General features: G+C 48.7%; 1 protein-coding gene and 1 pseudogene across 1 annotated transcript; one reads left to right on the forward strand and one right to left on the reverse strand.

The window, feature by feature from the left end:
• Positions 1–668: 668 nt before the first annotated feature.
• On the reverse strand, positions 669–1,960 carry LOC111255677 (annotated as a pseudogene).
• Positions 1,961–5,249: 3,289 nt separating this feature from the next.
• LOC105913888 (serine/threonine-protein phosphatase 7 long form homolog) lies at positions 5,250–8,965 on the forward strand. Its single transcript, XM_022824043.1, has 8 exons — positions 5,250–6,324; positions 6,445–6,517; positions 6,606–6,772; positions 6,847–7,527; positions 7,603–7,811; positions 7,891–8,185; positions 8,362–8,445; positions 8,573–8,965. The coding sequence occupies exons 4-8, from the start codon at positions 7,249–7,251 to the stop codon at positions 8,633–8,635; spliced, it is 930 nt and encodes a 309-aa protein (XP_022679778.1). The 5' UTR covers positions 5,250–6,324; positions 6,445–6,517; positions 6,606–6,772; positions 6,847–7,248; the 3' UTR covers positions 8,636–8,965.
• Positions 8,966–12,315: the final 3,350 nt, after the last annotated feature.

Here is a 12,315-nt window from a genome sequence, read left to right on the forward strand (position 1 = left end):
TGTCACAGCAGATGCTGCACAACCTCCTGTAAACTGTTTGTGAGCTACGTGTCACACACTGTTGTTCATATCTGATTATGTTCACCCCAACTATCATTTTTATGTTCTCTCCTTTTTTAAAAGATTGTCCAAAAATTTAGCAAGCAGGGCTAATCTTTTTGTTTGAGGATCTGAAGAATTTTATGGGGAGCATGCCATCGATGATTAGTGATCTTTTATCCTGTTGGAGGCACTTCTGTTGATCCATACATATCACATACTCTCATTCACACACATCTGAGTGCCCAGTTGGCAAACATCTATGGCAGCTGCTAGGCCATTTTCTGGGTTGAAACTTTCGAGATGACGCTGGGACTTCTGCCCTTGATGTACTTTGACATTTTGTACTGTCTACAAGACTGGTTAGTCTTTCTTTTGATCTATCTTATGTTTGTCATTAATTTATTTTATGCTTTGCTCAATACATGAACAAAATAAATTTATCTATGTTTTCTTTGAACTTGGCAAAACAACTAACAGAATGGTTTGACCTCCCCTACTATTTTCGCTAAAAAACGCACACATAATGCCCCAAACATAACACATAAGGCAGTGCTGTTCTAGTACGGTTTGAGTTTTTCGTTATAGATATTCAAAGAATTGCCAGAATACAATTATACGAATACCTTTTGCGTCATGTGCTTTTTATGTAGTATATTCGGTTGATCTCTAAGAAATTCACCAGTGCCTCTTCTATGACCTCAAATTATTGGCACCAAGAGGGCCAAAATCACAAAGCCAATGGAGGCTAGTGTGACTGAGAAAGGTATTCTCCCTCCGTCCTTCCTGAGGAACATTACTTCATAGATTGGGATATTGATGATCACTAGCACCCCACATAGAATGACCTGGAGGAAAAATCCATTCAACAGCATATTCCCGCCACCTGCCATGATTTGACTTAGCCCTGCCACCAAGCACACAAGGTTGAGCAGTGCGGTGGTTGCAATGATCACATATTCTGGTGAAAAGGATCCAAATTCCATGATATCTTGCTCGTACCTTTGTGATTCATCCTTATCACTGACCTTTGATGTAATTGCAAACCCCATCTTCGACAGTCCTAATAAATTCCTGATGGTGTCAATGACACCGTAGCTGTATGAGGTTGTTCTTTTAATTATCCACATCCTCTGTCCATTCCACCATCCTCTCAACGTTTCTCCATATAATAATGCCTCATAGGCTGTACATATCCTTCACTGATGAGACATATATAAATGGTGCGATCCACAGACTCATAATCTGAATGATATAAGAGCAATCAGGTTAGTTTCACTACTATCATATGGAGCTAAAGTGAAGCTTATCATGTGGCATTACCTCTGGAAATAGGGGAGTGCCCTTGAGAAGGCCAAGTGAAGGGATGATAACATAATATAGTGTAGGGAGTGAGTTGGGTGCCCACAAACCATATATCGAGTAGCCCATTTGATGCTGTAACCTGATTTTTCCATGTCCAAATAAGAAGGGGCAGTACTTTGAAAGAAACATTAAGAAAATATCCTCGCTCCATCTCTTGTGTTGCAGCATTGTCTGAGCAAGTGTTGTTGGACCTACATCTATAAATGCTGATCTTTGTGGACTCATGAGGACTGACTCCCATCCTCTACAATGTATTGCCAATCCAGTGAGGACATCTTCCATCGAGCAACCATATTTCAATCCGATCTCATTTCCCCATTGTGTGTTATGTTCATACGTGCAGGTTGCTAATGACTTTGCTTTCTCTTCAATCTGATCTATGCACAGTTGCGTCTTTTGTGTGATTCCTCTATCCCAGTCTTCCTTGTATTTGGTGAACCTCCTGCCACATAGGATCTCCCTTCTATGGAAGCATCCAGTGCCGACATAGAGAGGGCCACCCAGACTATCCAAACCACTCAGTTCATTCAGATTCATTTGCTATATTAATGTCATGGCTTATATAATGATTGCATATCCTTCTATGTGTGAGCAGTATTAAAGTTACACTCGATGTTGCTGACCTGTTTGATGACATGGATCAGGAGCAAATTGTCGTATATGTTATTCTTCGTCAGATCTCTAAATAACGAAATCTGGCAGTATTTTTCTCAGCTCGTTGCTCCACGTCATCATGACGTGTGGTCCGTTCGTCTTCTTCTCGTGTGGTCTCTCTACCGTTGGATTTACAAGGGCCACCATCGGATGGTCTGGAGTGTTCTGGACGGTGCGCTGTCTCTCCAGGCCGATTTTTTTTTTATTTTGGCCCTTTTCGCAAAATTTTTTCACAAATAGACTCCTGGCGAAACCAATTCCGAAAATGGACCCTTATCTTGGCGCCAGGATGACTGGCGTCAAGGTATAACGTCTTGGCTGGCGCCAAGGTCCCCCCACCGCGCCTCCGACGTGGCGCCGGCCCCCTGACGTGGCGCCCGAGGCTTGGCGCCAGCCTCCCCTGGCCGCCAAGCCCTCTTAACACAGCACCCGGGATTCCTTTCCCTTTTGCACGTCTGTTTGCATTCTTGTCATTTCAAAATCGCGCTGCCGCCGCCCCCCGTCCGGTGGCCGCCCGCCCAAAGACCACCGCCGCTGTCGCCGCCGCCTCGGAGTCCGCCGCCGCCGTCGGAGGCCGGCCACCCCCGCCCGGCGCCCGCCCGCCCGAAGGCCCCGCGCCCGACCGGCGCCCGCCGCGCAGGCCCCCGCGGCCACGCCCCCCGTCCGATGGCCGCCCGCCCGAAGGCCCCGCGCCCGCGCCCGGCCGACGGCCCCCCGCGGCCTCCCCCCCGGTGGCCGCCCGCCCAAAGGCCCCGCGCCGGCGAAGGCCGCCCGGCGGCCGGAGTCGCCCCGGCCGGCGCCCCCCGCGCGGGCCCCCGCGGCCGCGCCCCCCCGTCCGGTGGCCGCCCGCCGGAGGCCCCTGCCCGCGGCCGCCCCGCGCTCGCCATTGTCCGGAGGCCGCCCGCCCCTCAGCCCGGACGCCCGCGGCCGCCCCCGCCGGTGGCCCACGGCCCGTCGCCCGCGCCCTCCACGGCCGAAGGTCGTCTGACCCCCGCTCGGTGCCCGCCCCCACGCCTTGCCGCCGGTGTTCATCAGTGAGGTAAAACTCTAAGAAGAGTTATAGTTAACTAGATAAAATAGTTAGATAGATAAATTAGAATTAGATTGTTAGGTAGAATTTAGATAGGTAGGTAGAATTGGTAGATGAAATTGTTAGATACGTAAATTAGATTAGTTAGGTAGAATTGTTAGGTATGAAAGTTTATCTTTATGAATTGCAATGATAGAAAGATTAGAGGATACTCATGACACTATTTAACTAGATGCATGTCCAATTTTCTTTACGTAGTTAGATGTATAGTTAGTTACATAGTAAACTAGTTATTTAGTTAAGTAGTTGTATAGTTAAGTACATAGGTACATATTAGGTGACATAGTTAGTTAGTTGTATGACATAGTTAGTTAGTTGTATTTAGTAGTTAGTAGGCAATTGATACTATCTCATTTCATACCAGAGATCTTGTACTTAGAATGTTTGATTTATTATGGACTAAATGAATTAGGCATCGTTATATTGCTATACTAGATGGAGAACATAGTGAGCATATATCACGGAGGCACCGTGGAAAGGGATGAATATGGATGTGTTAAGTTTGTTACCATGCAGTGCAAGGTTGTCATATTTGATGAGAAACCCTCGTTTAGTGAGTTGCTTGCAAGGGCTCGGGAGGAGTTATATTGTCATGAAGATGATGAAATCACAGTCGAGGGCATACTTCACCTAGGTTCCCCTCTCAACATTCAAAGGAAGATGGTCCCAATTCGGTGTGCAGGCTAGTGGGAAAAATATGTGAGACAGTTATGAATGGTCATTCCCCCAAGTGTTGAAGTGGTTGTTCGTCGGGTGGGAGTTGATCCAAATCCTCGTCGGTTTTCCCGACCAATGGGTCAACGGGCACACTTCGATTCTCCCGTCCCAGAACCTGTTATTCCCGATGCTGAATCTGCCCCTAATGAAGTAGTTGGACATGGTTGTCGAATTGTTGATGATGTGGTGGACTCTCCTAATGAGTTCCTTTTCACTCAGAATGATCCGAGTAAGTGTCTTACCAGTTTCTGTTGTTGAGAGGTAATCCTATTCGTTCCATCAATTTATTCTTTACTCATATTTGTACTCGATGGCGCTGGAGATATTCCAGAAAATGTGGATGCGCCTCTAGTTGATGCGCAAGTGCAATGTGGAGATGGATTGCGTAGCTCCAATAGTGTTGAAATTTTGAATGATGAAGATGCATACGAGATAGGAGTGGATCTTGATTCTGATGATGATCGTCTTGTTGGAGAGATGACAGAGAGTGATATTGAGATGTTCAGGCGTATCTTCCCTGGATGTCGTGATCCGATAGTTCACGAGTTTAGCGATCTTACTCTTTCCGATCAGGCATTTGCAGAAGGACGTGATGATGAGCTCCTAGAAGCTCCTGAAGCTAGTCCTAGTATGGTTATTGAGGAGGGAAGGGTATTTAAGGACCTTCCCGTATTGAAGAGGTGGTTGCAAGCTTTTGCGGTGATACGGAAGAGACCGTACAAAGTGTTGCATTCATATGCGGAGCGCCGTTACACAGTTGTGTGTGACAAGGAACGGTGCCCATGGAGGGTTTGTGCAAGGAAGCAAAATATCACCGGGAAGTAGAAGATCACAAAAGTTGTCGGTCCACACAATTGTGCTGACCATGAGCTTACAGTGAGACATCCGCAGCTAACATCTACCCTCATTGCGAAGCGGTTGATGGGAATATTGAAGGAACAACCCAACATGAAAGTGAGAACAATTATCAGAACTGTTGAGGAGATTTATGGAGGTTATGTGATAACCTATGGTAAAGTTTGGAGGGCTAAGCAGCGAGCGTGGAAGATGATATATGGGGATTGGGAGTCTGGGTACGAGCAGCTGCCAGTGCTTTTTAATGCAATAAAAGCCGTGAATCCAGGCATGCATTATGAGTACATCCCAAAGCCAAATGCTTGGAAGGATGGGAGGCAGATATTCGGGCGTGCGTTCTGGTGCTTCCCTCAGTCTGTGGAAGCCTTTAGGCACTGTCGTCCTGTTTTCTCTATTGATGGTATGTTTTTGATTGGCAAATACAGGGGCACACTTCTTATAGCCATATCTTGTGACGCAAACAATATGCTGGTTCCTTTGGCATTTGCATTGGTTGAGAGGGAGAACAATGACAGTTGGGGATGGTTCTTAAGACTAGTCCGGATACATGTGGTTGGTCCTGACAGGGAGGTTGGTGTCATAGGCATCAGGGCATACTTCATGCTGTGCAAGAGCAGATACAGGGCTATGCACCTTTGCATCATCGTTGGTGCACTCGGCTCCTTGCGGAGAACCTACTTCAGAAGGATGGTGTGGAGGATAATTTTGATCTGTTTCAAGTTGCTGCTCGTCAGCTTGAGGATTATTACTTTCAGCGCAAATTGGAGCAGGTCAGGACCGCAACAAATGTAGAAGGTAGACAATGGCTCGCTGGTTTGATGAGAGATTTGGATAATTGGACTAGATCTCACGACGTCGGTGGTTGGAGGTACGAGTTTCAGTGCAGTAACATGGCCGAGTCATTCAATAAGTTGTTATTGGGGATACGTGGTATGCCTGTGAACGCAATCGTTGAATTCAACTTCTACAGGCTTGTTGCGTGGTTCAATGAAAGACACGCAAAAGCAGAAGCGTTGCAGATTGCTGGGGAGAGATGGGCTGAAAAACCAAAGAGACATCTCAGCATTGCAAATGAAAGGGCTTCCACACATGAGGTGCAATGTTTTGATCTCGGCACAGGGACTTATCAGGTCAAGCATAGGGGTGGGACAACGTCCGACGGCGAGATTCGAGAGTTGAGGATACATGTGGTAGTCCTCCGAGATTTCAAGTGCACTTGTGGTAGGCCAAAGCAGTACCACTTCGTATGTTCTCATTTGGTGGCAGGAGCTAGGCATCGCAATTTTGATATCGAGAGCATGATACCTCATGAGTTCAGCGTAGACACCCTTGTGCGGACATGGAGCCCCCGCTTCGTGCCTTTCCGGGATCCTAGAGAGTGGCCTCCATATGATGGGTCAAAATATGTTGCGGATCCAGCTTACCGTTGGAACAAACGTGGAACAAGGAAGCGGACGAGACATAACATGACTATGGATCAGGTATCCGGAAGAACGAGGCGTGGTAGAGCAACACCATTTCTTGCTGATCCAGAACAAAACGAGTGCGGCAAGTGTGGTAGATTGGGCCATAATTCACGCACTTGCCGTTGGCAGATTAGTGAGGTGCGACTAATAGCTCTTTTCGTTACTTCATATGTGTTTTATTCATGCAGATTATGTTTGTACATCTCTAACTTCATGATTCATTGTTTACTAATCTTATTTGTTTTTGCCTATTTGTAGGATGGCGCACTTCCACCTACTAGACCAGGCGTACGACCAGACCCACCGAGGTCGTCTCATAGTGGCAGGGCAGGTAATAATCTACAATTCATGATTCAAGCATTGCAAGCGTCCACGTCTTGTTTCCTAAGAGATGTCTGACTCGGTTTGTTTGCATGCAGGTCCTTCCGCTCCTTCATTCTAGAGCCCATGATGGGTTTTTGGCGCTGTTGTACGACGACCGCTACACTCCTTTGCTACAGATGGCGGGCCTAGATGTCATCTCGTATCAGGTTCGTCGTGGGATGCCCAAGTTCAACTCAGCAGCTATAACTGCGTTGGTTGACAGGTACTATTACCTCTGTTCATATTCAATTTATTATGTCCTTACATGTTAACAAATAATAATTCTGCAAAATATAGGTGGCGACCCGAGACTCACAGCTTTCACCTGTCGTTCGGAGAGATGACAGTGACCCTACAGAACTGTCAGAAGATGCTAGGTCTGTCGATTCGAGGCGATGCAGTGACTGGACCGTGCGTCTCAGAGGGTTGGAGAGCACGAGTGGCAGCCTTCCTTGGGCGAGAGGTTGAGGAGCAGGGGACTCGCACATCTGGAGTGCTAATCTCCTAGCTGCGGGAACACTTCGGCCAGTGCCCCCAGGACGCGGATGCGGAGATAGTTGGGCAGTACTGCAGGGCGTGGATACTGCACTTGTTTGCCTACGTTCTTTTCCCAGACGCTACATGTGACACTGCGTCTTGGATGTGGATCCACTGCCTCACTGACTGCAGGCGGGTCTTTATAGTTGGGGATCAGCTGTGATGTGCTTTCTATACCGGCAGCTGTGCGAGGCGTGCCGTCGGACTTCGGGCTCCGCGTCAGTTGGTGGATGTGTCTACCTATTGCAGTTATGGATGTGGGCCCGTCTTCCTGTTGGTCATCCCGAGATTATGCCGCGTCGACCGTGGTTCCCAGGTGAGATACCGAGACGGCAGCCAACATGGGCATATCTTTGGGGTCAGGTTAAGGTTAGCCATACGAGGTTGGACCGCGTGTACCTGGATTACATCAACGAGATAGACGCGCTCACGGCTCATAGTGTAAGTCAAAATTTTTTTGACATGTTTTGTAATCTTTTGGTGTAACAACTAACATCTTGTTTTGACATTTTGCAGTTAAATTGGCAGCCTTACGAAGGAGAGGACACACTTCTTTTTACCCTTAGCTTCATGTGTGCGTTGGACGATGATCTTTACAGGATGTTGTGCCCTCTCATATGCTTCTATGCTGTCCAGTACCACCTGCCAGATCGAGTAGCACGTCAATTTGGGATGAGGCAGATTTGGCCAACACCGACGACCTCGACTAGTGTGGAGTTACACACGTAAGTCTTTTCCTATTTGAATTATTTCAATAGTATTAACTAAATTTTGGCTAGCAGTAACATGTAACGTGACGTGCAGCGTGGATCGTAAGAAGAAACGGAAGGTCTCTGAGTGGGCCGCGTTCCACCAGGTGTACATTCAGGAATGGGACCAGTTCGAGGACAACGTGGATGAGAACGACGAGCCGCACACAAACAGTGAGTACAGGCAATACCAGACTTGGTACCAAGGTGCGACGCGTCACAGGCTGAGGGCAGCGTGGACGGAAGATGACTACGCCGACATCCACTCATCCGACGATGAAGACACGGTGTACGATCAGAGTACTCGTGCTGGAAGGCAGGTGGAGGCAGGACCAATCCTGGATAGGATGGTAAGACAATTGCTTCACTTTTCTATGTTCTATGTTAAGTTACTTAGAGATTTTGTTAGTTAGATAAGGACTTAGTGACCATCTGACTTAATCATTTAGTCATTTAGTGACTTAGTGTGTAAGTAAGCTAATGACTTAATCATTTATTGCTTTAGTGACTTAGTCATTTGTTGCAGGGTCGTACCCTCCAAAGCTCGGTTAGAGATTTAGAGCATTTCCGTCCTAGAGTTACGGACCCCGAGACACGGAGCTTCCTAGAGGTAAGTCTCAAATTATTCTTTCTAATACTTTATTAATACGTTACATTCTTCTTTCGTGTAACTAGTTTTTACTACTGCAACGACTGTCAAATCAGCTTCACCGTGCCGTTGCTCGTTGTGGTTGCAGGACTGCCACGACGCGAGATGTGCACGTTCCATCCCTACGCGAAGGAGGCGTCGATATGTCTAGCTAAGGCCCCTCAGGTTCGAAAGCAATTGCATCCGAGGATGAGGACGACGATGACGATGACGATGAGCAGAGGGCCGAGGAGCTTGGCTCGTCTCAGCTCCAGGAGGCTCCCTTGACTCAGCCTACACAGGTTGTAGGCACTAGACTACGTCGCCTACGTTCTCCTTACACTCCAGGCACTGACGCCCTTGGTCACAAGGGTAAGGGTAAGACTAGGAGGCAGTGACGGTTCTTATTGCGAACTTTGTATTATATGGACTATTTGTATATATGGACTTTCATTCTGAACTATTGTGGATTCTATTATGAATGTGTCATATGCTTGTGTCATATGCTTCTATGCTTGTATGTTTGTATTTATGTTCACTATTCATCTCGTAATTTTGTATGGATTGCATCAAAAAGTAGGGAAAATTCTGCCGAAATTTCGCTAACAAGTACCCTTTTTATTTTCTGCGGAAATTTCACTAGACTACGACTTCGAAGTGCATTACATCGCAAAATAAACATAGGTCGTCTACAAATTGCGTGTCCATACTTAAAGTGCATTATTACATGACAACATAATAAAAGTCTCACAGTAGAAAATATTGTTCATAAATAAACCATAGAACTAGAACCTAAATATGACTACTGAGTGCAACGAGGCCACTTTCCCTTCCTTAAGGCATCGGGATTCTCCTCAACCGATGCTTTCGCTCGGCGTGCCCGCTCAAGCTTCTTCTCTCTCTCCTCCCTGTTCGCAGCAACCCGCCTCCTTTCCTCCTCTTCCTTGTGCTCCTTTTCCGCAGCCTCCTCTATGAGCCTCTTCTCGTACACCTCCTTCCTCTCTGAATCCCAACGCATCATATACTCCAAAAACTCCTTGTCTTCAGGATTGATCTCAGTGTCGATCCACTGCTCAAAATCACATAGCGGTGGAGGGGTCTACAACAAATGCAATTGTTATAAAACAAAAAATTATGGACAATAATTATAAGACAACAACAATTCCTTACCAACATGTTAATGCGGTGCTGACGAAGTGTAGGTTCAAACGCAAAGTTTGAACACATCCAATACCTCTGCCTATACGTGGCATGTTCATCGGACTTGGCTACCTTGCAAGGACCGCCGCAAAAGCACATCGGCACTGGAACACCACTAGGCAGAGGCAATAGATCGAACGCATTTCCGGTCATCTTGGTGCCATAACTACAATTTAGTTTATTTCTTTCTATGAATCAAACGCACTTAACAATAAACCTACAATTAAGGTTTTTTCATTTAATCCACAACAATGAGCTTATAACATAACTACGTGCGCTGAGGTTACCTTAGTTTCTTAGCTTTTCCACGCCTCGGCATCCTACATTTGCATGAAACCCTAAGTTCAAAAATGCAATAAATATATAGCGAATCGATGTGAAAAAAGGTACGAGGGAGAGAGGATACCTTGCTCGTCAGGATCCACGGATCAAATGAAAGTTTCCTAAGCTACAATGTCGATTCGTAGTCTAGGGCGAAGTAGGGAGAGTAAAAACCCGAGAGAGTGGAGAAGAATGAGGAGGAACTCTCGGGCAGGAAGAAGGTTGGCGGTATATGTAGGGAGGCTTGGCGCCAGGCTTGCTGGCGCCAAGCCTTGGCGCCATAGATCTTGGCGCCGAGCCTCGGCGCCATGTCAGGGGGCCGGCGCCACGTCGGAGGCGCGGTGGGGGGACCTATACCTTGGCGCCAGCCATGCTAAGGGTCTATTTTTGGAATTGGTTTCGCAAGGGACCTATTTGTGAAAAATTTTCGCGAAAAGGGCTAAAATGAAAAAAAACTCGGTCTCTCCAAGCTCCGCGTGAAGCACCCGTGGGATAGACGACGCGTAGCACAGTGACGCTCGGCGTGCTTCTTCCTTGCGGTCATTGACTCCCAGCAGCGTGCGGTGAGACCGTGAGGGACTATCCAGCCTGTTCGCTTCAGCTTATCAGCCATCAAATAGTATTTTTCTCTCATAACAAATCAGTTGTTTCAACTTTTCAGCCGGCTTATAAGTTCAGCCGAACAGGCCGAACGACTCCACCACGCCGCTATACGCGCTGCTCCAGCAGCCTGCGTGGAACTTCATACCGACGTTACGTTCGTTGACCGCTGGCAAAAGCGGAGTGCCGCACAAAGCTTTATGGTGTCAGCACTCCACTCCAAATTTTTTAACTTCACTCCACCAACCCCACTTCAGTTCACACGTTTGGCAAGAAGTACAAATCCAGCTCCAAAAATAAGATATCTTATTGTGAAAAATCTATTATACCCTTCCACATGGATCCATTTCAGTCTCCTTTTACTTCTCACCTCTCCTCTCTCGTGAGTGGGACCCGCATGACACTCCCCTCTTCTTTCCAAAACAAAGGCCTTGTTTAGTTCTCTAAAATCCCAACTTTGGTACTATGCAAAAAGAAGATTCCCCATCACATCAAACTTGCGGTACATGCATGGAGTACTAAATGTAGATGAAATCAAAAACTAATTGCACAATTTTGTTGTAATTTGTGAGATGAATCTTTTGAGCCTAATTAGCCAATGTTTGGACAATAATTTACAAATACAGACGAAATGCTACAGTATACTACAGTGCTGGCATAATGATTTTGGTTGTCCAAAATCAGGCAACTAAACGGGGCCAAGAAGACATGTGAAATCAGGAGCTGCACGCTGCAGAATATATGGTGGAGATAAGAAAAATCTTTGACTATTCTTTGTTTATCATTTTCGGGAGAGAAGGACAAGACGGAGTCCGCTCTGGGGGGCCACTCGTCGTACGCCGGCGCCTTGGCAGCGGCGGTGAGCCAGGGCCCTGCGCAAAGACGCCAGCCGTGTCGAGCACGCCGGTGACGACAAAGCAGGGCGGCTTCGCGCCGCTCGCCGCCGGCCTCCAGTAGCCCGTGGAGGCCGCGCCGCCGACATCGTAGACCTCGCACCCGACACCGCCGCCGCCGTGGTAGTAGATGTGCACCGCCTTGTGGCGGCCGGCGCGCGTGTCGTAGCCGAGGCCGAAGCACGCGTAGTCGTGGTCGATCCAGTCGCCCGTCGTCGTCGCCGTGCCGTCGGGGAGCGAGGCGACCTGGCCCGTGGACGGGTTGCAGATGTAGACGACCCCCGCGGAGACGCTTCTCAGGAGGCCGAGGCCGCGGCACGAGAAGCACATCGGAGTCGTCGGTCGCGACTAGTTCGTTGGCCGGGCCGGAGCGGTCGCCGGGGAGGAGGCCGTTGGCTAGGAGCCCAGGAGGCGCCCGATCTCCGCCAGGAGCCCAGGAGGCGCCCGATCTCCATCGATCTGGGGCCGGACTCCAATCGCCCCGAAGGCCATGGCCCGACGGGCGGGGGTGGCGGTGCCGCGGCCGGCTGGGGCGGCGCGGCCCCGCAGGGGGCAGGGGCGGTGCGGCGACGCGGCCATGGCGGGCGGGGGCGGCGCGGGCCGGCCATGGCGCTGCAGGGGACCGGGGCGGCGCAGCCCCGCAGGGGGCATGGGCGGTGTGGCGACGCGGCCATGGCGAACGGGGGCGGCGCGATGGCGCGCGGGAGGCCGGGGGCGGCGTGAGGAAGATGAGGTGCGTGTGAGGCTCGGCAAAAATAGAAAGAAAGGGTAAGTTGTGTAACAGTGGCAACGGGTAAATAACCTCTAACAAGGAAGTCTGAAACTGTTATTTGTTTTC

This window comes from Setaria italica, chromosome II, assembly GCF_000263155.2.
Source record: "Setaria italica strain Yugu1 chromosome II, Setaria_italica_v2.0, whole genome shotgun sequence".
NCBI lineage: Eukaryota > Viridiplantae > Streptophyta > Magnoliopsida > Poales > Poaceae > Setaria > Setaria italica.

Excerpts from the sequence above, each read along its gene's own strand:
- LOC105913888 (XM_022824043.1), top strand. The coding sequence starts at position 7,249 with ATGTGCTTTCTATACCGGCAGCTGTGCGAGGCGTGCCGTCGGACTTCG. Across the intron at positions 7,528-7,602 it reads ACGCGCTCACGGCTCATAGT|TTAAATTGGCAGCCTTACGA; the intron begins GTAAGTCAAAAT and ends GACATTTTGCAG. Across the intron at positions 8,446-8,572 it reads AGACACGGAGCTTCCTAGAG|GACTGCCACGACGCGAGATG; the intron begins GTAAGTCTCAAA and ends TTGTGGTTGCAG.